Consider the following 26,985-nt stretch of genomic DNA (forward strand, 5'->3'; position numbering starts at 1 on the left):
ACGAGAGCTATGTTAACACTCAAATCCATGAGTTGTTGCATGTTCCAATAAATCACTGCTTCTTACCAAAATGAAAACCTCACCAATGATGTGGTTGTAAAACGCACTGTCCAACTCGTACATACGCTCTTTGAGTTGTACGTTTGTGGTGGTATGATAATACCTTAGTGGGTTCAATGTTGGACTTGGATCCTCTCCAGTGCGCATGCAATGGCTGGAGGCAGTCGGGCATGCATCCCGAGTGTCTCCAGTCGTTGGATACACGTGGGACGGTCTGGCACATAGTAGAGGATCTATTTCTTGATGTTTCCCATGACGTTGCTTAAAATTGAAACTACATGCCTCCACCTAAAACACTATAGCATTCCTAGGGTTGTCTTAATACTACCTTTATTTTATAGGTTTTCTCTAATCTCCTTCGACCGAAACTACACATGTCGGAGGGATCCCTCTCCCTAGTCCGTACATTGAGATATTGCTATGGTGCCAACAATGCATGAACATTCCTAAAATCAGACGACCTCTGGGATTTGCGGTCTAATATCTGTCTAACTAGTCCAGTCTGGTTCGGGTGGGTTGGAAAAATATATAAGTAATTCTCACATCTCGAGCTGCCTCATCTCAAATTTGCTCCATTTTTGTTTAGGTTTGTAATTCTGAACTTGACTCGTATTCATTGTTTGTTGATGGCTCTTTCCAAAGGCATATTCAAGGCCTTGTCTTGGGGTTGTGATAAAGGGTCCTAGCGGTCCTTTTTTAGCAGTCAAAGCATCTTGTTTTTATGGTTAAATCAGCGGGAGCTCGAAGCAATAAGAATTTTTTTCTTCTTTGGAACATGAGGTATTCGGCCTTTGGCCGACTAAATCCTCCATGGCTCATCCACTACCCCGCAACACCACAAGCCAAGAGATACTAGGGCCCCCATGTTCACCAATGAGTTTCCTCTCAGGCGGGTGGCCCCAAGGGGGGAGGCAGAGTCGAACTCAGAACCTTCAACTTCCTTAGGCCTCGTCCCTTGCCAACTACATTGCCCCTTGGGGTTACATTAAGAACATTTGTTTTATCGGTTCTTATTCCATCCCATGTTATAAGAGAAGGAAAGTGAAAACCAGAAGGCTTGAACCCAAGACCTCCTAATAGGATGGGTTGGGTTTTATTGTACCACACACTACCAATGGTAATAGGAAGTTGTTCTTGTGAGAGCAACTTCTCATGTTGGTCAAGACTCAAGGGTTTCCTTGTCCTTGGATTATTTAGGCTTGGACTTCCTTCCTTAAAACATCAAATCAAGGGCTTGTTCCATTTTGGTGATTAATTGGAGTATCAATTTTCATATGTTTGCCCTTTGCTACAATCTTTTTTATCTTTCACTTTCTACCATGTTTTCTAAGAGCATACGAGGAAAGCACATTTCCTTGCTCGATGCAATCTTGGGTTGTGTTTGGAATGTATTCATTTAATGCATTATAGGCCGATAATATATTTTAAGGTAATTAAAAGAAAAATAGTTATTTAGTATGCATTCTCGTTCATGGATGCTAGAAAATGCGTTCCATCATGGAACACATTATCTAGCCTGTTTTGCATTTTGGCTGTGAACTACATAATGAGAATGTATTTATAATAATGCACACCAAACATAATATTGAACCTTGTATTTCCAAGGTATGGTGGCTTCAAGTTCCACCAATCATTGTGTTTCACTCTCCTTCTTCATCTTTGAGGGATGTGGATCCTTTCTTATTTGAATAAATACAAATCTATTTTCATTGTGGAACAAAATTATATAAGAGGGGAAAAAAATATACGATTGTGATTTCAAACCCTCTTGGTTGTGCATGTTTTGGATAAAGTTAATTGTAATGTACATCAAAATAATGCGGTTCAATAAGTTTGATCATTTAATCTACTTGGTTCGACCATTTGAATCAGTAGTTCATAGCTTAATCAATAGTTGTAAAAGACATTAACAGTTTTGATCATGATATGAATCCTCTAAGTTGCCAGATGACGGCCCAAATAACCACCCCCACAACAACCATTATTAATGTAACCCTATATATCCTCCTTATACGTTTATGTACAAAAGTGACATCAAATGATAAATTTTTTAGTTAACAAAGGTAGAGAGGTCCAACTAGTAAATGAAGTCATCTAAGGTCCCAAAGTTAGTAGATGAGGGGTTATGCCAAATAATCCCCCCTTGTATGTTGCCTTCTTTTGTTAGAGTATATGTTGCACATGTGTCTCTTCTTTTAGAAGATTGTTCACACGTGTACCATTACTATTTAGGCTGATAGAGCATGAGCAATACTTACAAACTTCTTAGGTTGTTTCTTCAAACTAAAAGTACCAAAACAATTAACAAACCATATATTTTTTTTTGTAAAATAATTAATAAAGCAATTCACATCATACAAGACATTAAAACCATCTCATGCCCATGAGATCTCATCCAACTTATGAATCATTTGAACTAGCATTGTCAGATCAATCCAGGCTTCTAAGGATTTGCCACCCAAGTACAGTGGTCCTTGGATCCCTTGAAGAAGTCCCCTTTGCTTATGCTTCAAACACACTTATTGCCACACCCAAGTACAGTGGTCCTTGGACCCTAAGTATAAGGTTTCCTTCCCTCTTCCCCTATGTAGTCTTAAGATACGTTAGAGAAAGATTTCACTACTACATATATGTAAGGACTGGTCCATTTGTAATTGTTGACGACCAAACTTGATAATTGGTATGTCCAATTGATAGTCATCAAACAAGATTGCAAGTAGAGCATAACAATTCCATTAAATTCAATTGATATCACCTGTTTTATTTGTTGCTACCATGATTAGGAGGAAAAAGGCATATAATACATAAGGGGTGGGACTGTGGGAGAGTGCGATATCCTTATTGATCATTAATTGCATGATACTGTTCCAGCACAGGGGCATCCAACATGGGTGAGATATTTCATTTCAAGGGTGGGATGGTCATTTTGTGTAGGTGTGTAAGTTTGGTCTTGTCAGACCAAGCCTGACTTGGCCCGCCCTGAGCCTAAACAAGCTTGGGTTGAGATTCCCTGTGTCACGCCCCCACACACCGTACCCACCAGCACCGAGACCCATCAAGGTACAACATTACCAATCAACATTATAACAATTATATATAAAAGTATGCAATATGCGCAAACATGTTTATTAATTATAATGATTACATAATATATAATGCAATAATAATAACAAGCCCAACCAACCAAACCCACTCACAATGTATACGCTAAGCACCAAGATTATCGCTTGTCGTATCGATCAAGCAATAAGCCACAAGATGAATATATTAACCTAAACAAAGAGTGAAATAAGGTTAAACGAGAAGGAAGGAAAGGATCCCCAAAAGGTCTCCCATAATCACTTAAGTATAAGGTTTCGTAAACAAAATGGTTGCAGGAGTGGTTTCATGCCCAAATTCTCGCAACCACATGTAAATCCTAGGAAACCAGGGTTCGTGACGCTTTAGTCAAGGTCGGTTGCAGGATGTGGTTTTAAAACTCGAAACCGAGTGTAAATCCGAGCTTCACAGGGCCTTCAGGGTGGACCAGGGCTAGGCCAAGGTTGAGGTCTTGGACTGAACCTAACTTGCCTTCTTCTTGTTACTCTTGTTTCTTCTTCTTAATTCTTCTTCTTCTCCCCAGCTTGGCCCAAACTCTGCATCTCCCTTTCCCCTCCCCATGGTTAGGACCAATCAAGGTCAGCCCGTCCTGGTGAGGGCAGATTTGGGTTGGATTTTTCAAGTCCCAAGTCATGGCTTGGCTGAACTTGGGCTCAATTAAGGGGACTCAGGGTTGGGTAGGGCTTTTGAAAAGCCGAACCTAACCCGACACTATTGTAGTCATAATTTCACTCGTCTGGTGTTTTGGGCACCACACAATCTTATTTTTCAATTATGGGAAAAAGAACATTGCTTGGTCATGTGGCTCCGCACCTAGACACATGAAGGCATGAAATTACCGCCGCACCTCTCTGAAATAAGAGATTCCATCCATGTTGATCCTCTGTATGCTCTAATTGGCCCCACATTGGTAAAGGGCCAGACGACCAGACAACGGTCTCTTGCCCTTCAATTATACGGGAAAAAGACTCTATTTGGGACCGTACATCAAAACACATGATAGGTGAAATGACCACCCCACACCCATGAAAAGCAAAAAATCCCACCCAAGTTGATGTTTTCATGTACATTCCTATTGGCCCCTTGGTGCTAGCGGAGGAGCTGCACTCCCGGTTAGTAAACTCTTCCCCTCAGTTATAAATCCAAATGGTCCGAAACTGCGACCACTAAAAGGAGGCGCATCGTGGGTCGTGGCTTTATATTAACGTGCGGGTCACAGCCGTAGACAACTAAGCAAGAGCACTGCCTTCCGCTAAACCCCCAATATATACTGAGACACCTAACCGGGAAGTGTAGGGAGGGAAAGAGGGAAGAGACTGGAATCCTTCGCTAAACCCATCTCTCAAATCCTCTATTCGAATTGATTTCTATGCAGAGATCAAATCAAAATCGTTGTCTTTTGGTTTGATGGGTCCTTAGTTATATCTGCTTGTTTGAAGCTTTACTTGTCCTTCTATTTAGGTAGTACTAAATGGATATCGAGCAGAAGCAAGCGGAGCTGATTGAGTACTTCGTCAAGCAAGCAGAGAATCACAAAGAGGCATCTCTTGCGAATGTAATAGTTGAAGCAACTTCGCATTCGTCTCTCTTTGCGTTTTCAGAGATTCTTGCCGTTCCTAACGTTGCCGAGGTCAGATTCTATTCGATGGTCATTTAATTATTCCCTTTTCCTTTTTTATTTTTACTGTTCTTCCCCACTTTTGGGGACCGTATGCTCCTGTTTTTTTGTATTTGGCCGTTCCATGTAATGAAATTCATCGACCTTCAATGGATTAATTTTTTTTTTCTTTTCTGCATCTTAATTCGTTTTTCAGTGTTTTTTATTCGCATTAAAAGTTTTTGATCCAAGAAGCAGATAATCTTCTTCTTTCTGGGTTTTGGGGCTTTCCTCTTATTAGAAAAAATGTTACTCTCAACGTGTATTGATTCGGAGAGGGTTTCGTTGTTTCACTTAGTTTTATGTTTCATGGTATGAATTAGGAATTGTCTATTATCAATTTGGATATACAAATTAAAGCCTAAAAAGCCTAAATCTTCTCAAGATAAATTTATAAAATCTTGTAGACCTTATTATAAAAAATGTGAAGAACCTAAATCGTCTAAACCTTATAAGTCCAATAAGAAACAAAATAATTATAGAAATAAATAGAAGGCTACTCACTATACTAGTAAATGTTGGTTCTGAAAAATCTGTTCCTTCTGAACCAGAATACTACTCTTCTCTGTCGAATCCTTCAAGGTTTTCGTCTTCAATAAAATTAAATGGATGGAAATGAAGGAATGTCTACAATACCTGGGTTTAGTCAGATACGATTTGAAGAATTTTGTAGGTTCATTGATCAGGGTTTGATGGAAGAACTTTATAAGTTTCAAAAAATTGAAGATACGGATCAAGAAATGAAATTTCAATTATTTGTGAAAACATATTAGTTGGTAGAACCCTTGATAAAAGAAAGAGATGCTGTGTATTAATCACTCACATATTCTTCTGAATTATATGTACCTGCGGGATTAATTTGGGAAACTGGTAGGGATATGCAAGAACAAGGCTCTCTTCCCTTACTCGAGCATCTAGGTACGAACTGGCAGAAGCGGGCAGGAGTCGGGCGGCGGCCAAGGGCGACTCATGCTTTACGTTTGGAAGTTGGAGCTGCTTATCGCCAAGCTGTGGCTTGAGCGGCATGAGACACGGGATTGACCATCATTAGTAGTTTCTGATAAAATAATTATCTCAAAGACTGTCTAAAATAGAATATACTCCTAGAGCTGGTAAATCTATAAAAAATTCACATACATATACAAATTCTATAGCATATATACTTATATATCAATTTGCTGTTTCATGTTATTACTTACTATAGTTAGAATTGTGTTTCGAAGCGGCTACATTTTAAACTTTTAACTGTCCCATATCATGCTTACTACCTGATTATATGTTTTCAAGCTTGTTAATGTTACTACTTGCTATTTTAAATATTAAAAACAAGAACAATTTATTTCATCCTATAAATGCTTTTCATTTGTTGCACTAGTATAGTCTAGCAGATCTCTTACATACTTTACTGATAACTTGATGCAGCTTCAGGGGACTGAGTACTCCATGTTTCTTGATGTGCTTCGTCTGTTTGCTCATGGCACATGGAGTGATTACAAGAGTATGCTTCCAGAACTCCTCCCCCCCCCCCCTCCTAATTGATAGAATGAAAAGAGAAGTATAACAAACCGCTTGCTGGCACTCCATTAGCAGACCTAGGCACTAAATTGAAGGATAATAACTTCATCATCGATGCTAAATTAGCAATATATCTGATGCTATATCATTTGTCTGTGAATTTTCAATTGTCTAGTTATCTGTTTGAGCAAGATTCTTATGATATAGATTCTGGAAGGATTTACATCACTGCTTATCAAATGAGTTCACTTTGATTATATAACTTGTGATTACTTGAAAATGATTGGATAATGTTGATATTGGAAATTGGAATGGCTATTGGAAGTAGTAAAAAGAACGTACTAGAAATGTTACAGAAAAGAATCCACAAACAGTCCGCTTCTACTGACTGTCTTACTTATAAACCTTATGTACCATGCTATTTTATGAGTGTTATATGAGATTGAAATAGGTGGAAAAACGGAATATGATGATTGGTATGGAAGAAACAGTGTGATACCTCAGACTACATGCCATAGTTGTCACGGTGTCTAGGCGACTCAAGTTGTTGGAGGGGGCATGGGTGCAAGGCGACCAAGGCGACACTAGTTGTCAATGCGCTTGGATGCCAAGGCGATCACCTAGGCGACGCATTGACAACTATGTTACATGCTTTATATATCCATTAAATATCACTTGGCATTTGGGTTAATTTAGATCTTTATGTTTCCTTGTCACTGTTTTTCCTGGTCCTTGCTACCTTTGGTATCCTTGCTTTTTCTGAAAGGGGTGGTGGAAGAGAAAAAAGTATCTCATAGTTCTGATTGGCATGGAGGTGATCTCTATGCTACAATTATGATTGTTTTGAGCTTGTTTACTTTTGAACCGATGAGGAAGCATTTCATAATAAAGTGGGTGCATGAGAGCAGTTGCAAAAATATGTTTTCACCTAAAACAGGTAAGTTATTGGGATTCTGAAAGAGTGGCTGTGGTGCAGATCAACTGGCTAGTGGTCACTCTTAGAGGGTAAGTGGGGTATACATCCCTCCCCACAAAGAGTGATGCAGATCGGATAGAAGGATCTGCTGGTGATGGGCTGAAAGTGACAAGATCTGAATTCTGCTACCTACAGAGAAGACCAACAGCAAAGGAAAAAAAAAGGAAAAAGAGATTACAAGGAGGGGAGAGAAGGGAGAAAACGTGGGGGAAGAGATAGGGGAGAGAGGAGAGGCAACAACCTCAAATTACCAAAACAAACTAATTTCTATTCCATAATCAAATAATGGGGGATGTTAAGCCTTTACATTGTTTTTAAAAAGAAACAGAGAATAACTAGGAAACTCCCAACTGCAGGTTGTGAAGGAGGTCCTAAACTGACCTGTATACTAAGAATAATAAAATAAAACAGAATCCAAACCAACTACTACTCTCCCTGTTGGGGTCCTAAACTGACCTGTATACTAAGAATAATAAAATAAAACAGAATCCAAACCAACTACTACGCTCCCTCTTCCAACCGCAAGCTAAAGAAGAGTCCCTAATTGACCCAACCATTGTAATAACCGTCTCTTCTCGGCATAATAAAATCAAACAACAATAAATAAAAAGGAAAGACTTCCACAGAGTTCCCACGGCTTGTTGGAAGATAAGGTTCCTGAAATTCAGGAAACCTTGAACCTCAAGCTGTAAATATCTTCCAATTGGGCCCCACTAATTAGATAGGCTTTGTCTGGTTCACTTAACCAGATCTGAACCAAAACTTGAACCATGGATCAGATTTGAACAAAAAACTTAACCAAACTGACCCAACCCTAAATCACACGGGCTTCTTTTGTGCATCAAAGAGTCGATAATTATCAGTCCTTTGGTTAGTGTATGATTCTTGATTGACCGAAGTTTACTTTGGTCCAGGTCATGACATATTGTTTAGTTTCAAACTCCATATTGTCATTTTAGACTGTTCTCTAATTGATTTTGTTGGTTGTTTCTCAATTAGTGCCTTTATAGGAGTTTGTAGTAATGTACTTATAGGATTGGGTTCAAACATGTTAATGTATGAGGACCATGGAACAATATCTTGGTTTCGAGAGAAACCGAGACAAAACTTAAGGTCGATACTGGATCGTACCAGATTTTGACAATATTTCTTCAATTATTTCTATATTTTCGACCAGTTTTGACCAAAAAGTACCGAGTTTCGACCAATTTCGATCAGTTTCAATAGTTTTGACCAGTTGACTAGTTTCAACCAGCCCATGACATTTCGAGTTTGGCCCAGAAAAATACCAGGTTTCAATCAAAACTGAGATTTAGAACCTTGATAAGGACTCAGGACTCAAAGTGGGACTTGAGAGGATTTGAAAATTCCATTTGTAATTGGAGGGGAAAGGAACTATGAGAAACTACAACCATTCAATTAATGATGCCTTCCTCATTGGACACGGTGTTTTGATCGCTTATACTCTGTATATGCTTATGTACATGAAATTTGTATAAATGGTAGGTCCTATAGTTCGAAATTTTGACGTCATATTTTGGTTTTGACGAAATGGCATGTGAATTGAGGGGTCTTTCATTGTTTCAGTTTTTTCGCCGAAAACGAACCATATTTTGGTTTAGCCCCAAGTCCAACCATCTTTCTGCCCCAAGGATCTATTGATTAGCAGGTTTTAAGGATGCGATTTTATTAGATTTAGTGGGTCCATTCTGGCTGTTGCGTGGAGGTTTTGCTGGAGAGATTTTTTCCTTGTGGTAGAAGATTCTTAGAAGATCTTTGTGGGCCCCATGGAGCCCCAGGTTCAACCCATGTTTCTGCCCCGAGTATCCCATTGCTTAGCAGGTTTTCAGGATGAGATTTTATCAGATTTACTGGGGCCCAGTCTGGCTGTTGCATGGAGGTTTTGCTGGAGAGATTGTTTCCTTGTGGTAGAAGATTCTTAGAAGATCTTTGTGGGCCCCCCCATGGAGCCAGCTTCCGTGGGGGAAGTTTTAGAGTTGCAAGAGGAGATCTCTGGTTTATCTAGTTTCTTTTTATTTTGTTATTTCCTTGTCATTGCTAAGAAGATATTAGATAGGTAGGAGTTTCTATTGCTGTTAACACTCTCCCATGCCTGGAGAGCTTTATTCATGTAATTGTATTACTTTATTTTATAAATAAAAGAAATGCGAACATTCCCATCGATTTTGATGTTGAGAAAATTATGCTCTTGTGAGTGTGTGCTCCTATGGTGAAGTAGTGACAGCCCTGTTGTGGTGAAGCAATTGGTTTTGTAGGTGGGGAAGCCTTACTGCAGGCCTTTGGTGGTGAAGCCAAGGTCATATCTCCTATTCTCGTATCTTCCTCTAACTCTCTCATTCCCTGTCCAGCGATAATTCAGTAGTCTTCCATTAGTGTCGCAGGCCTTATCAGGTAATATCAATGCCTTATTTTAATGCTTGATTGGATAACTAACATTGTGCTTCAATGCCTTAATCTGTTCTGAAGTTCTTATGTCCTGTTTTATGTCTGCGATAGCCTGATTGCCAGTTTTCTAACCTGCACTTCCACCTTATGAGTTCTGAAGATCTGACCATCAGATTGTTTGGATTTTTAATATGTTATTCCTCCCCTGGTCAGTTCCCTTTGATCCTAGTTTGGGATTCATCCGACTGCAGAATCGAAGGCTCATTTTTTTTAAATCACTTTCTAATTTTCTGTTCCTTAACTTTCTGTTTCTGTTATTGTCTGTTTCTTTCAATCTGTCCATTGGATGATTGGAGTTGGAGCAACTGAAACCGGAACCGGACTGTTTAATAAACAGTTGATCTGGTTTTGGGCTTATTCCATTGAGTCTGATCGGGCCTGTTGGTTCGGGTCCTTGCTCCACATCCTATATTTGTGGCATTATTTGGGGTCTCTTATTTAAGGACCTTGTGTGGCAGTCATGTAGACTCTGTGGTTGTCTGATGTGTTGAATCACTGTGGAGGTCATGTAAGAGATTACTCCTTTTTTGGACTCCAAGCCTTGGATATGCTTCGACCATCTAGCATGAGTTTCCACTTAAATTTGCTACCTCTGGCTTGGATTTTAGACTGGCTGTTCTGGAGGGATATTGGTCCAAAATTCAGGTTCAGGTACCTTTAAAAGTTTCTGTTACTTGGAAAGCTTTGGGTATGTTATCTCTGGGCCATCATGTTTCTAAACTACTGTTAGCCATTTTACAAATTTATGACCTTGTTAATGCTGGTTCCATTTCTCTGTTATATTGATTCTTATTTACAGAGATGAAATACATATTACATATGTCATGTTGGCTTCTTACTATTCAGTATGTATGGCTGATAGGTAATGCCTCCCGTCTCCTACCACTAGTACCTGATCAAGTCCGCAAGCTAAAGCAACTTAGTGTGCTTACCCTTGCTGAAATAAACAAGGTATTTTATTCATCACATGTTTGCTAATTATTCTCCCAGCTGTTGATGGTTTATAAGTTTCTATAAGTTTTTTTTTTTTTGGTCTCAGGCATGTTCCTCAGTGAACTTGTGATTGCTTATATCTTGCTTGTACATGGCAAGTTTCCTAGAATAACCTGATTATAACTGTTGTGTAACTTGAGCAGGGTTTTCATTTCATTTTAATTGAAGGCAAATGACATCTATTTGAAACGACTGTATCGTAGTTCTTAACTTTCTCCCGTATGTTTAATTAGTCCACCACACCCATTTTGTTAATTAAGGTGCACTTTGATATGTTTGCAAAGCACAGTTGCTGAATTTGGCGAGTAAACTTTATCAATGGCTTAGCTTTGCCTGTTTTCAAGCACATCCTAGTCAAAGTTCGCCATGTTTGTCAAGGCTTGAAAATGCCTTGCGACCAGGTGCTGTGTTTCTAGAGTTCTTGTGTGATCATTAACTTGGCTTATTGATGACTATCAGATGTCCTATTATTATTTAAGGTAATATGCGTTGTGTGTTGATCTACATTTTTGTGGCCCTTACTTAATAGCTTGAGCTTTTGGGATAAGCGGTTGTAACATGTTATTAGAGCCTAGGAGGTTGGGTGTTCGATCCCTAGTAAGTGCGAGGGTTTTTTTGTTATGTGTGTGTGCAGGTCTGCATGTGGGGGGGGGGGGGGAGAGTGTTCGGTGTTGATATACATTGTTGTGGCTCTTACTTAATAGCTCGAGTTTGGGATCATACTTCAAGGTTTCACTGAAATTTCACGAAATATTTCGGTTTTGATAGTTGTCGAAATGAAACCTTATGCGATATACAAAAAATGCAGTTTTTTGGTCGAAATTTTGCTGTTTGGGCAAAACGTTGACGAAATGTATTATTTCGGTATTATTTTGACATTCCTTTAGAATGCATCAGAAGCGACGGTGTTCTGCATTTGTAGAAGATTTGTGCAAGATTCAAAGTTGAAGGTATATCACTTTTTCTAAAGGGTTTAGGGTACGTCTGTTAGGTTACAAACAGAATTTGTAACTAGACATTTTCATCCTTTATACAATGATGTGGCACTTTAATAAGGTGTCTATTGATGTAATTGTATAAGATAGTCCAACCTCCCCTTTCCTCTCTCCCTCCATGAACCACTTCTCTTCCTTTTGGTTGGATGTTGGTGTTGTAATCCAATCCAAACAGTCCGACCGCTCCCCCCTTCTTCTTGGGCTTCACTGCTTCTTCTTTCTCCTAGAACAATAAAATGATCTCTGCAAAAGCCAGCATCTGAGAATGAAGCATTCCAATATCTTACTGACAAGAAAACTCTGAGATGGCATCTCCATCTCTGGAAATATTTTATATGGTTTCTAGCTATTTTATAGCGGACATGGAGATTTTATCCATCTAACAGGGCAGTAGAAGAAATCATTCTGTTTCTAGCGACCAGGAGCTTGACAAGTAACCAGAGCTTGAGGAAGTGTTGGAAGGGCCCAGGGTGATGTATCAGGTAAAGGATCAAAGGCTGCGGAGGAGGTGAGGGCCTTGAAATCGGGAGTAACCCTTGGAGCAGTTTTCGCCAGGAGGATTAATGGCAGTGGAGCGGAACTGAACTCTATTCAGAACCTTCTGTTTTGCAATTTTGGAATGGTTCTCTGTTTTTGTTTCTGCTTCACATGTATGGAGTCCATTGCAGCCAAAGCCATCGATAAATCTCAGTCCAACACCATCACTCTGTTTCTGCTTCACATCCCACCGAAGTCCTCTTCAAATTACTACAACCAATACTATATCTCTTGTAGGAGTGGCGTAGATTACTTCCAATGCACACATTTAGGTGATTTCAATTTCTTGCTCTCCTTTCTCCCTTCTTCTCCAACTACCATTGTCGATGTCTTAGCCTTCTTCCCAACGCAAATGGGGAAAGGACAGGTGGGTTCGTCATTGTTATGGTGGGAGGCCAGCTGGCTTTGGTCGCTGTTGCTATCACTATTCCAGAAACAAGCTTCCTTTTTCTTGCTCCTGATGGTTGCTAGCAGGTCGTATTTGTTGCAGATACCCCACAACATGACCTTTTATAATTTGTAATCCATTGTTACTGAATATATCCCTAGATAACCCCCACCTGATATTTCATAATTGCATTTCTAATAACTTGTAAGACTGACTAAGAGATGCTCCAACGGAACACAAGAAGGCACTTGGAGAACAGATCTAGATTCGACTTCTATCACCTCTCTCTCAACCTTCTACCCCACCAGCTGTTGTGAACTATCACAGAGCTTTCAGTTGCTTCTTCTCCCTCCTAAGCTCACTCCAACCATTTTGTAGTCCATCCACTGTAACTGGAGTACGACACCATTGCTTGGAGGGGGCGGCAGTGGCCAGAGAGGGAGGGATCAGGGATAACCGGAAGAGGTTAGTTGGATTGCAGAGGGTCTAACAATGAGAGAATGAGAAGGGGAGAAGGACAATAAAATTACTACAATAACCTTACTAAAAGAGATATTGTAAGTTATATGGCCATGGGCAATAAAAAGAGGTCACAAGAGTCTGTTGTAACCGGCTTGGTTACTAAACAAATTTTCCCTTTCCTAAAAATAATTTTTTACAAAAAAATGAAAAAAAATAGGGTAAATACTTAGTACAACATATACTACCAACTCAGGATCCAAAGTCAAACTACCATTTTGGGTGTGTTCTTAAAATCTAAGGTTCCACTATATTTAGAGGGCCTAAAATAGGGTTTCCTAGAAGTTTCAGGATCTAATTTGGGAAACTGTCACTCGAAACAATCCACCAAAACCTGGAAAATTTCTCGGTTTTGAGCTTTGTCAAAACCAGGCTTGAAACCAAAACATGGAACTATATTTGTAACAATATGTAAGCAACTAGTAGTTTCATATGCAATTTGAACCTTATGGTTACTTTCTGTTTAATGTTTCTCATAAAATTATTGGCAAGCATGTCAATCTTGGAAAGTTGATTCAAGTCATTTTCCAACAACATTTTCTGTTTTAAGCAAATGATTTCTATGCTTTCTGCTTTGTTAATATCTCTTTCTTGGAATCAATTAGTATTGAGTCACATTTTTGGTTTTTGAGATTTTTCTTCATCTACTGTTCCTCGTATGTTATACCTCATTAGTGTAGGCTCTAATTGTAGTACTTTCCAGGTACTCCCCTATGATCAATTAATGCAGGAACTGGATGTTACAAATGTACGTGAACTTGAAGATTTCCTTATTAATGAGTGCATGTATGCGGTAGGTTCTTTGTCCACTCTGATACAATTTTGTGATTTATCAACTCCCGCAAATAAATTTATCTATACTGTGGGCTAGGAAGCAAAGTGATATTGGCAACACTTAATAGGAGAATTAATCGAATTGACTCAGGAGTGTGATCGTCAATACTCTTTCCATTTAAATTTGATAAAATAATGCAAAATTTGTTGAGATGCACTTAGTGATTAATTCCTCTCCTTTTATACCTATCTTTACTTTCTAGTCTTTGTATTTGCAACTTTTAGTATTTATAATTGCTTCTGTTCTCTTTTGGAATACCATTTTCTTTCATTAATTGATTAAATTATTAAATGCTTGTTTCTTTTCCCTTTTATGCTAGCTTTGCCTTGTCATCAAGTTTTTTCTTCCTTTTCCATCGCATGTAAAGGAATATAGCTTCCATTTTGAAGTTTACAATGCTCATTTATCTGTCTTCTTCTTTGATATGTTTGGTCATATGTATTTTATTCTTATATTGTGCAATGAGTTCGTCAAATTATTATTCAAAGTATTCATTTATTTGAGGCTTAAATATGGCAGGGTGTGCATGGGCCAGGCTGGCCAATTGGCCCAGATGCCCAACCTACTTGGCAGGACATGACCTTAAGATTATTTTCTTTTTTGATAAGCCGACATTAGCTAAAATTCTAGGTTGTTATATGGGAGGGTCAAGCTTGGGCTTGGAGCTTAATCTATATCTCGGTGAACTGCCTAGAGTACTCTATAAACCTTGAAATTTGAATGTGTTTGGCCCGTGTAAGCCTTGGGTTTTGCTCCTTGGTTCTAGTTTGAGCTCAGACTTTTCTTGTACCAGCCCATGCTTGGTCAATGAGCACCCTCAGATTTTGCACTTCACATTTGAGAGCATTGAAGAGAGAGTGGGTAAAATAAGTATATGATTGAGTTCTTCTCATTGGGCTTTTTGTAGGGCATAGTTAGAGGAAAGCTGGATCAGTTGCGGAGATGCTTTGAGGTTTAGTCACTGCCTTGGCTTCATTTTAAACTGTATTATTCTATTTTAGAACATGAATGGAGCCCTGTATTTTTATATTAACCTCATTGATGTGGTTGTAGGTGCAATTTGCTGCTGGGAGGGATCTGAGACCCGGGCAGCTTGGGTGTATGATACAAACGTTAACAAGCTGGTAACACTTGGGTTTAATTAATGTCAAAGGAATATTACTTTTTTCGGTTCAAATGACAACCTATTAAACATCCATCAAAATATTGAGGATTAGGCCTTGTATTTGATGATTTCAGGTCATTTGATTACTATGGCTGATTGAAATGTTTCATCCAGGTGGCCATTCATATTCATTGAGTTGTGTCACCAAAAGGTGCCTGGTGCTATCTTACAGTTCCTAGATATATAAATTAATTATTTTTCCTCTAAATTTCTTCAGAGAAGAGGGGTAAATTTCATTATGCTATGTGGCATTTGACTTAAAAGCACATTTACCAGAGTTAATACTAGAGTCTGGCATTTAGTTAATCTCCCAATGCCCCCTATTTAGCTAACCCTGCTTCTCATAGCTTTCCTCGTAAATGCAGTAATGATTTCAAAGCATCTCATCAATCCAAAATTTCTTTGATTAGGAAAACCACTATCCGCCCCAACAAATTAAAGAATTTTGAAGAGTGGGTACATTGTGCAGCTATCTATAAGATAACTAAAGTGGGAGAAAGGAAGAGTAGAGATTTAGACCATGTTTGATGTATTAAAAGTGATGATGTTAGAGTACTAATAAGGGATGAGGACATTAAGGAGAGATGGAAAGAGTATTTCTACAACCTACTTAAAGAAGATTCTTTGAGCAGTAGGTCCATGCAAGGCTGCACTACTCATCTCGACACCGCATGGCGTAGATATATATGCAAAATTAGGGTTTCTCAAGTGAAAAAGCTTTAAGAAAGATGAAAGTAGGCAAGGCCCTAGGTCCATACGGGATCCCGATAGAAGTGTGGAAGAGCTTAGGAATTTGTGGTTTATCTTGGCTGACCAAGTTATTTAACAAGATTATGAGCACAAAGAAAATGCCAGATGAATGGAGGAGAACCATTGTGGTCCCGATTTATAAAAATAAGGGTGATATTCAGAGCTGCAATAACTATAGAGACATAAAACTAATGAGTCATATAATGAAGTTATGGGAGAGAATTATTGAAGTCCTACCCACCTGAGAAAGGAAACTATTGTTTCAGAGAACCAATTGGTTTTATGCTAGGAAGATCCACGATGGAAGCTATTTTCTTACTTAGGAAACTCATGGAAAGATATAGAGAGGGCAAGAAGGATCTCCATATGGTATTTATTGACCTAGAAAAAGCCTACGACAGAGTCCCTAGAGACTTAATCTGATATATACTAGAGAAGAGAAGGGTGTCATGTAAATATGTGGACATAATTAAAGATATGTATGATGATACTGTGACTAGCGTAAGGACTGTAGGGGGTCAAAGTAGTGAATTCCCAATTACAACGGGGTTACGTCAAGGATCAGCTTTAAGCCCTTTTTTGTTTGCACGTATCATGTATGACTTAACCAGAGGTATACAAGATGAAGTTCCTTGGTGTATGCTTTTTGCTGATGATGATGTTTTGGTGGATGAGACAAAATAAGGAATAACAACAAGTTGGAGGTATGGAGATCAACCTTGGAGTCAAAATGTCTTAAAATAAGTAGAACAAAGGCAGAATATATGGTGTGCAACTTTGGCTACATTAGGACGGTTAATGAGGTGGTGAATATTGATGAGAGGTAGATTCCACAAAGTGATTATTTTAGATATCTGAACTCAATAGTAAATAAAGAAGGTGATATAGAGGATAATGTTGCTCAGAGAGGATTAAAATAGGATGGATGAAGTGGAGAGGTACATCTGGAGTGCTGTGTGTTTGTCTTATCCCTTTAAAGCTTTAAGGAAAATTTTATAGGACTGTCATACGATCGGCTATTATATATTGTATGGACTGTTGGGCAGTTAAGAAGCGTCATGTAGATAAAAAGTGTGGCTGAAATGAGGATTTTGAGATGGATGTGTGGCAAGACGAGTAAGGATAAAGTAAGGAATGACATATTAGAGCTGAGGTAGATGTAGCTTTGATTCATGATATGCTACGTGAGAGTCGTTTGAGGTGGCATGACCATGTTCAATGAAGGCCTTGGGATGCTCTAGTACGGAGGAGTGATTTGATTCAGATTGAAAGTTCTAAAAGAGCTAGGGGCAGGCCTAAATAACCATAGGAGCAGTGGTGTGGAAAGACATGCATAGCTTAAGCCTCATAGCATGTATTACTTTGAATAGAACTGATTGGAGAGAGAGGATCCATGTGGCCGACCCCATTTAGTTGGGATAAGGCTATGTTGTTGTTGTTGTTGGTACATTGTGCTGCTGAAAGCATTCACATCTCAGTATGCAAAACCAGTATGCCTGCATTTTTCGTTGTTGAGCTCTGATTTTGCTAATTTTGAGTTTTTTGCTTTCACAAGTGACATTTACTTGTGATCTACTTTCTCCCAAAATCTGGATCAGTCAGCCATTCAAGTCAGTTTGGTTTGTGTCACTTTAAGTACATCTGCATCCGTTGGACATCCATTTAGCTTTGGTCTTGCAAGTGTCAAGCAATAAAGCTGATTTTTTTGTAGTAAGATTTTCTATCTTGCTATTTTTTGTCCGCCTCTCTGTTGCTTCATTCAATTGGTCATGCTGAAATCTCTTTTGCAGATATGGAGTGGTTTAGTTAATTTTTTTTTTATTTCTATAGTTCAATTAGCTGCCTTCACTTACGGATAAATATATTGCAGGTTAACTACTTCAGATAGTCTCCTCCTCTCAATCCAAGAGAAGATAAAATGGGCAGATACGATGAGTGAGTTGGACAAGAAGCACCAGAAGGAAGTTGAAGACAGGGTGGAGGAAGTGAAGAAATCTCTCTCCCTCAAGGTCAGTTGAATTCATTCCTCTTTGCTGATATTTTCACTTTACGTTATTCAAAACTATTAGCTGGTCTTGGTTGTAGAAATGCACACCTAGCTGCACAGATTGTTTCGGCAATATCCCTTGGTATAAGATATAATGCAGATCCGGGGACAAGTGGCAAAACAGCAAATAACTTGTGGGTTTATAAGGACAATGGCAGTTACAAACAGAAGCTTATAATAGGTTGGTAGTATTATAATTAATGAAATCAACTTAATAAAGAAAATAAACCAGGAAGTGTGATAGCATGTTTTTTGGGTAAAGGGTATACTTGGAACAAATGGAAAATAAGGATAAAATAGACTTGGGGATAAAGAGAAGGGCAATATAGGAAAGGGGATTAAATGGGTTTGAGAAGGGCAGTATAGGAAAGGGGATTAAAGGGGTTTAATAAAAAGAGGAAGAAAGAAACCGTGGAAGTGGGGTATCGTCTCTTACCTCTAGCACAAACCAGAGAGGGAATCAAATTTGATTCGAAGAGGAGAACTCCTTCGATTGGGATCCACTTGACCTGAAATTACTAGGGCAAGATCCTTGCAACTGGCCCTCCTAAATGAGATCCATATCGAGGGGGAATAAGAAACTATAAAATGGTTTGGACAGATCTGAAACCAGACCAGGCGACCTTCACTGTTGCAGGTTTCTACAAGTGCTCGATCTTGGCAGCAAAGTAAGCTTCTGGGCATGAGTCTCCAACGTATGAATCGCCTTAGGGTGATGACTCAACAACCCAAAGCTCAAGGCCAATCGATTGGGGATAAAGGGGCAGCAATGGGTTTCTTTTATCTGGTATTGTTGTCGCACAGTGATAATACACAATCAGTGGAAACAAAAGACAGAAAGGAATTAGAAGAAGGAAAGAGATTGTCACACCCCGCTCCCTACACCTAGGGCAGTGTGACTGGAATACCCCTTGTATTCCACACCAACACTAGGATCTACACTTTACAGTGCCATGAACACTGACCAACGATATAACCTTAATCAGAGTAACAGTGGAAGCATAATAACATAAACATAAATATCAGCGTATGAAAGCTAATAGGATGATCTTATATAAGTAGGTTGAATCTTATTCTATCATAACATTGTTTAACAAAAGTACTAAATATACAAGTATACAAGTCTAAACCAATAAAGAGAGTTAAAGAGTATTTAATTACAATCCAATAGTTAAACAAAATGCTCAAATATCCCAAAGGGACCTCAAGTCACACTACACCGCTCTATAGGCACAAGCCTCACATGTGCACTCCGGCCAATGCTCCTCCTCACTGGAACACCCCAAATATCAAGTCTATCAACTCACGGGTAGGGAGGATCCACATCCGCCGCTACAGCATCACCTGCATCCATATCTAAAAAGAGATGACCCTCGAGGGATGAGCTTCCACCAAACCTAATGAACAATTAGATCATGGAAGCATACACATATAATCATGAATGCACATCTCACAAGGACGCAACCCAGACCTGATAAACGAATCCCACAACGTCCCATTCCACACGGACAATTCGTATGTCAGATTCAGCTTACAGCCATACACATGAATGAATTCAAGTTTTAACATGCATCCACCGAACAATCAAATGCCCAAGTCTATGAGGGAAAGTGCTACTGCAACACCCTAGGTTGCATCCCTGGCTTCTAGAGTTAAAACACGGATGACCATCCGGCGATAGCAACCCGAGTTGCGGTTGGAAGCTTGCCATACACGTGTACGTAGACCTGTACGGCAAACCCTCGATATAACCCTAACTCTCACCCGGTTCTAGTACCTAAATTGGAATCGCCAGACACCGGTCTGTTGAGAATGGCACCCCAGTCCGTCAGAAGTCACCACCGATTACCCACCACCTTACCCCTGTTGACAAGGGGTGTAGCATTGGGGAGGTATGCTCCAAACCATATACATCTAAATGAATGAAGGTGCATGCATACATATAGGCCAGAGGTCGAGTCCATGGTGCCGAAATACCGGTCGGCCTGGCTATCCTCTCGCCCCCTCTAGCTTACACATACACATGCAAGGATACGGGGGATGTGATACCGAAATCATGGTCGACCGGTTACAAACCCTTACAACTCATGGCGATCCCAAGTCCGCCGCCCACTCACAACACTTGGGTCCCAACTCTCACATTCATCATAAACATCGCATATCCAACACATAACCATCATTCACATCCACATCTCATCGCATAACCACATCTCATATTCACGTCTCACAACACATCTAATATCCACATTCTTGATTTCACCATAACATTTCAACATATAATATCTCCGAAATCTCTAGCATTCAACATGATAGCATCCTATCATTGCTAACCTTAAACTAACATTCATGACAAGAAACAATCTGAGCAAACATTCATTGTGAATATAGCATCAAGTCATGTTATCATAGCAATGCATGAATGGCATACATCATTCATCAATGAGAAACATTCCCAAATTGAAGTCAAGTATCTAATCCACTCACCTTGTTCTTCGAACCGGTGATTCTAACCAAAATCCGATTCCCGCGTGCACCCGTATGATCTGTCCGGAGTCTTCAGACAGTTGTGTTTGCCTAATTTAATATGTTTAGATGATGTTAATAGTTGTAAACAACTCCCATTAAATTCCCTCACAACCCTTGCTTAAACATCCTAGAAGTGGGCAAGGTCACCAGACTAATTTCAGTTTCACTTATGCTGTCAATGCACAACAGCCAGATTTGAACCCATTTTAATGAGCCTTCCCCTCTGATTGGGTCAAAGGTTTCTTCATAGGAAATGTAGCCTTTTAAGTCTAGTTTACAACGCATTTTGAATCGCGTCGTTTGCTTATGTATCAACCGAGTTATGGTCGAAACAGGGGGCAGAGGTCAACCTTGAAACAGCAGCATTTTAATCCCTGAGGACTGTCTGCGGATGATGGTTCCATCATCCTCATGCATTGTCTGCACAACTTATTTTTGTTGTTTTTCAGCAAAACTCAAGGGCTGTGGGTGGTCTACAAGCTTGGGAGCTTCAAGGCCTCAATTGGGCATATATCCTAGTCTTCTAGGGTCACTAATTAGCACAGGAATCCAATCCAATTAGGGTCTAATAATAGATTGGAGTTTCCAATAAAAAATCCCCAAATTTCAAGGTGCTTTGATGGGGCTTTCATGGTGGATAGGTCAAGGGGCTGGGGATTAGTAGATTAGGGTTGGCATTAGGTGCTTCCAGCACTCAATTAGATAAAAAAATAAATTAGAAAGAAAATCCCTAAGGTTTGAACTCAAATTTGCAATCCACAAGCTAAAACCTAAGTGAAAACAATGGAAATAGAGAGGGAAAGGGTTGCTTACAATGGGGAATCAATGGAAGCAGCAAAGGGAGCACTTCAGGGCTGGAAATGGCTCAAACTTCTTCTCTACCATGAGCTCCAAGGTAGGAGATTAGCTCTCAATCGGCTGGAATGGATAATAAGCTCAAGAATGGCAGCAATGGAGGTTGGGACAGCAATTGGTCATTTCCCTCTTCTTCCTCTTCCTTTCTTGCTCTCCATGTTTTCCACTCTCTCTCAGGTGTTGGGAAGGGAAGAAATGAGGAGGAGCTAGGTTCTTACCTAATTTGGCTAAGGATTCAAAGGGTTGTTTGGTTGGGCTTGGGTTTAGGATTTAGAATGTGTTTATAACACATTAGATCCCAAATAGGTCTTAGGTTATCCATCCTAGGGTTTGGTTAGGTCATTTAGGTCACAATTAGTCTAGGTTAGCTTAGGGTTGAGCCCTAGGCTCGGACCTAAGTGAACCAATAAAAAAAATCACAGAACTGGGTTGTTTTTGGTCTCTGCGGACGATCCTTGCGGATGATGCACCGCAGGCTGGCCAGCCATCATCCGCAGGGGATATTTGGGCCAGGTTTGAACTCCAAATGGTGTGAGGTCTTCTCGAGGATATTCGCACATGTAAGGGTACTGTGCCTAGATCGTTTATATGATCCAATTACACATTTTGAAAAGTATAACTCATTCAAATAAATCATGGACAGATTCACCCTTTAGACTCCTGAAAAAGGTTCTGGGACCATGCTTTGTTACTCCGCTGCCGGTCCTAGATACAAGGTTCAAATTAGACCTGGATTTTGGGCACGGGTGTAACAGAGACAGAGGAAGATGGTCACACAACTAATGCTAAGCCATTGTTCTTCACCGGTAGCAATAAACAATACTTAAAATTCTAGTCATCAAATCTGCCACTTGCGTTGTTACAAACTGGTATTTAAAGAAAATTAAAACTCCTACTCCAGTACTATGTTTCTTATGTTATACATTATTTCTTTCCTTTCGCCATGGTAGTCTTTTTTTCTTCAAACACTCCACTAATACAATGTTATACTCTCAAAATGGGGAGCTCCTTTGTTGGACATGGTAAGTTGGAGTCTGCAGACAAGCAGGTTATTCAAATATATGTATCTTGGAGATCAGCTAGGCATGGTTTAAACTTTGGAATACTGGTTTGAGACCATTAAATACTGAGATGTCAATATTGCTTCATACTGGTTTATACACATGAAAATGTAGGATACACGCATCAACTTATTATTCTAATTGCAAAACTGTTACGGCTTTAGGTGTCATTACTCACTAAAACAACAACATCCAAGCCTTATCTCAACTAAAGAAAAGGACTAATAAACAAGTCTTAATAACTCACAGGATCTAATGTGCCAGAAATCTTATTTAGGCTTTTGGTAGGTCTAATGGATCCTGTTTTCATGGTGAATATGAATAGTTGTCCAGGCTTTTCAATAGTTTTATGTTTTGACTAATTGGTCAATTGAATTTGTATTCCCTAGTAGTTTATTCTGCTCTGGTATTATGTTCTAGTGTTGATCTAGGTTTCCATGTAATGAAAGTAAATAAAAGTAAGCTATAGAATGTTAGGTATGAATAATAACTTAGTTTATGTATTTATTTGTTTGTTTGAAATCTTGGTTATTTGTGTATATTAAATGGAAGACAAAGCCCAGCTAAGTCCCTGACTAGGCACTGCTTAAACTACTAATTGGACTGGTGATGTGGTTGATTAGGGCCACCACTTAGTTTGAATAAATCATTAGATGATCCCCTAGGCTGACTTATTTTGCATTTTGAACTAATTATTGAGCTCTAAATTCTCATCTTATGGGTATAGGACATTGGTTATATTGTAAAATAGGTCAGTAAGTACTTTATGCCTTATTTTGAGCAGGAGTTTATGAGAGGATATGACCCCAGATAGAATGTCATGGCAGAGTGGGATTAGAGAAAATGCAGCTACATGATCTATTGTATATTTGTATGTAGCATTTGCAGTACAGCAGAAGCTAATGATCAATACTAACAAGATGTAATGTCACTCTATCTTATTGCGTGATATTGGTGAATGCACTGAGAGTCATGGCTGAGGGATGAGCTAGTTATTGATTCCTTATGTAATTTGGGGTGACTGTCAGGGGGGCTATTTGGTTAGCATAACATATTGTGTACTCAAACTCAAATAGGATAAGTTCAGAAGCAATAATAGAGGAGGAAGAGAAGATCATTTTTGGTTAGATTGATTTTTTTTTTTTTTTTTTTTTGGGGGGGGGGGGGGGAAGGGTTATATATAATTTTTGGGCAAACCATCCAACGTGGGCTATCAAAACAGCTTAGGAGAGTGCAAAGTCCTGATTGGAGTACCATAGGCATGCATGGAAATATATGGTAGGTATTTGATTGAATTTGGTCTGAAAAATTTGCTACATTGGCTAATCCAGACCATGTCCTCTTTATCCAACGATAGAATACCACATCCTTTGTCCACGTGGCACAGTGAGAGTGGGCCATTCTGATAAGCTTGTCAAAACGGGACCTTGAGAGTGAGTTTAGCCTGATTTTTCTGTTACTGTTGATGATTGATTTTTACTGTGTGTGGGGAACAGAGATGGGGGAGTTTTGATAGTTTGGAATTGTGTATTTGCCATTTTTGAGGCTTCAAATGTTACTTTGTTAAAGACTTCTTTGCCGTTAATATGCTATCATGTGTGGCATTCTACTGATTCACTTGATCTCTAAAATAAAAAGAAGACAGCAGCTTCCTCCCCCCCCTCCAAAAAAAAAAAAATGTAGCGGGTATTGAACCAGAAAATTCAGAGGTTATTTATCAAGCATAAGTTAGAAATTAGAATTACTGGGTTTTCATCGTATGTTTCCTCATATTTATTTTTCTTGTAACAAATTATTTTTCATCATCGATAAGAAAGAAATATTGGGATGTGTTGGTCGATGTGTTTTACTTACGTGGTGGCAGAAGTTACACACTGTAAGCAGGCAGACATGGAATTCCGGGGACATGAGGAGATCATCTACTCTGAACCTGGTGGAGTGATGGATTATGAGGAAGATCGTAGCCGTCCCAAGAGGTAACTTTGCTCTATAGATTATGATTCCACTTGCTTAACAAGCTGTGGGGGACTAATACCCCCCCCAGCCAGAAAAAATAACCTTAGGGACCCGAAATATCTTATTCTTTCCTTTGGTGAAAAAGGAAGGATCTATTGTATCATATTAAGAAAGGTTATATGTTCAGTAGCTACACCAGGAGGACCTGAAATACTTTCAATGGGTTCATGATATATGCTCATCTTCTTACCTAACAATATCTGGCCTCTAAAAGAAACCTGCACATGCTAGCATTCGTGTATGTGAACCTTGCACAAATGTGAGCGATTAATAGGTTGTTGTTGGCAGTTCTCTTAGCTTTACAAGTATGCCTTAGGGACTTAATGTTGTAGTGTACAACCGTAGAAATTATTCCTAACATAGATTCCATATTCTGGTCTACATTGTATACTTACATCCTCAATTTCTCATTCTACCATTTGATCTTGCCATGGGTTGGAAAATGCAGGAGACGGCCACCCATATCTTGAGGTGAAAAGAAAAGAAAATTAGGTGTGACCCATTCGACAGTTTCTTTCATGTGGTTTGCCAGATTTTATTGATGGCATTGCAGCATCTTTTAGTGTTTGCTTTTCAAAGCATTGTGTGGACTTGCGGTCAATCTGTACAAGCTGAGTATATTCACTGTACTGATGATGATTCATGACATGCTTTTTTGTTTAAATTTGATTATTGTGAGTCGAATCCGATGGGCGTCATCGGAGAGAACAAAGGTCATATATTGAAGTGAGGCTGGGAAAATCATACAAAGTTACAATGCATTGAAGAGTGTAATTTTATCTATCTGCTGTTTTTTTATGGCATGAGGTTGACTCATTGAATGGTTTTAGGAAGTTGTTTGGAACTCAATTGGTTACATTTTACTCTCATCTCTTTGTTCATTAAGGCTGTATCGTTGCTGGCATGGCCATTTTGAATCAATCTTTCTTCTGAAAACACAATTTTGAATTGGGCCTTTTAAGTTTGGGTAGGTTGGATCCTGGTTTGACCTGGTTCATTCAACACAGCTCATGTTTGACAATTCAAATGCACGTTGTGGGTGGACTTTAGCCTTGTGCCTCCTCCCCTCTTCAACATTGCCATCCAACATTAATGTCCATCAAAATGTCAACCCAGTTGAGGGTTTCAAATTCCAGAGTTTAAAACTATGGGTTGGGAAGGGTTTTATTATTGGAAATGGTCAATGGTCAATGGTCAATGGTCAATGGTCAATGGTCCATGCTCAGTGATTAAAGTCAATCCATCGTACAGCTGTGAATATAGGGTACATATTGACATATATACTGTCAGAATTTCTTGCTCTTACTCTATTGTAAACCAAGGTTGGTGAAGAGAGAATCTCTTCATCCACAAGATCTAATATTCTGTTTGGATGATTGGAAAAGGCTATTTTGGACCTTCAACAATTGGGACCGGTTTAATGATGACGTTCACTCTTTTCAGAGTCCAATCATGGCGTTAAATCCATGGTTTTAGTGCATGGTATTGGATCGATATCGGTCACCTTCAAAACCGATTCGGATTGGTTGTATCGGACAAGTTTATTCCTCATTTTCCTTAAAAAAATGGTTTTTGTTTTTTACTATTACACACCTTGCCAGTACCATGTCACCGATACGGTATCGGTCACCTTCAAAACCATGCAGTATCCAATTCGGATACCTCAATCCATGGTTAAACTGAATCTCTTCATCTACTATCCGCTTTAAGTATCATTTTAAGGACCTTTTAGAAATAAATAAGAAAGAGACAGACCCATAAAGTTAAAGGGGAAAGTTTTCATACACGTGCCGTGTATGTGAGAGGGTGGGAGTTTCAAGGCATTAATTAATGGGTGGGGATTTATGATTTTTTCAATTTTCTCACATACAGGACTTACACGATCGTGTATGAAAACTTTTTCCAAAGTTAAATATGGGATTTCTTCTTCTTGTGCTGTCACTAACTACTGAATACCACTTAATACAAAGAAAACCTTCAATTCACATCAAGGGACTTTGCATCGACCGCTGTTTTCCTTCTGAAAATTCATATTGATTGTTACTTTATTAGTTTGAAAGCGTAAGGAGCAGCAAAGGGATCTTTTACAAAGTAAATGTGTGTTCAAACGTCTCATGTGTTGCAGGGGTTTGGATGTTTTCACATCAAAAGACTTTGCAGCTCATTGTTTGCTAAATGATGCATCATTAAACATTATAATAACGATTATACCTATTGATTTTCAAACCTTATTGCAATCATCGCTTTTAACGGTTTAATACAACTTTAGTCATTCACCCAAAAAAAAATAATAATACAACTTTAGTCTAATTGGACTTGGTTAATTTTTAATTCATTGACATTGGATGTAATTAGGATAAGATTTAGTTGAATAATATTCACCAAAATATGAATGACTTAGAGGACAGCTGCTAGCGTAGCTGGTTTGAGGCTATGCATTTGACTCTAGTCCCTGGAAAGTCTTGATTTCGAGACCTGTTGTTTCTCTTCTAGTTCCATTTTGTCTTCTTTCTAAAAGTTATTTA

The 26,985-nt window shown here is 39.0% G+C and overlaps 1 protein-coding gene across 6 annotated transcripts; it reads left to right on the forward strand.

Moving 5' to 3' along the window:
- The first annotated feature begins 4,423 nt into the window (after nucleotides 1-4,423).
- On the forward strand, nucleotides 4,424-25,240 carry LOC122664938 (COP9 signalosome complex subunit 7-like). Of its 6 annotated transcripts, none has more exons than XM_043860981.1 (9): nucleotides 4,424-4,789; nucleotides 6,239-6,314; nucleotides 10,636-10,724; nucleotides 13,909-13,998; nucleotides 14,948-14,992; nucleotides 15,094-15,164; nucleotides 17,826-17,964; nucleotides 24,258-24,420; nucleotides 24,909-25,240. In XM_043860981.1, exons 1-8 carry the CDS (start codon nucleotides 4,631-4,633, stop codon nucleotides 24,384-24,386), a joined length of 798 nt encoding a protein of 265 aa, XP_043716916.1. In that variant the 5' UTR covers nucleotides 4,424-4,630; the 3' UTR covers nucleotides 24,387-24,420; nucleotides 24,909-25,240. The 6 variants fall into 6 exon arrangements, 5 of the variants coding, with proteins under 5 accessions (XP_043716916.1, XP_043716920.1, XP_043716918.1 ...); XM_043860985.1 differs by having other exon boundaries at nucleotides 4,425-4,789; nucleotides 24,312-24,420; XR_006333401.1 differs by having other exon boundaries at nucleotides 4,426-4,789; nucleotides 17,826-17,968; nucleotides 24,329-24,420.
- Nucleotides 25,241-26,985: the final 1,745 nt, after the last annotated feature.

The sequence above is a fragment of the Telopea speciosissima genome, chromosome 6 (genome assembly GCF_018873765.1).
Source record: "Telopea speciosissima isolate NSW1024214 ecotype Mountain lineage chromosome 6, Tspe_v1, whole genome shotgun sequence".
NCBI lineage: Eukaryota > Viridiplantae > Streptophyta > Magnoliopsida > Proteales > Proteaceae > Telopea > Telopea speciosissima.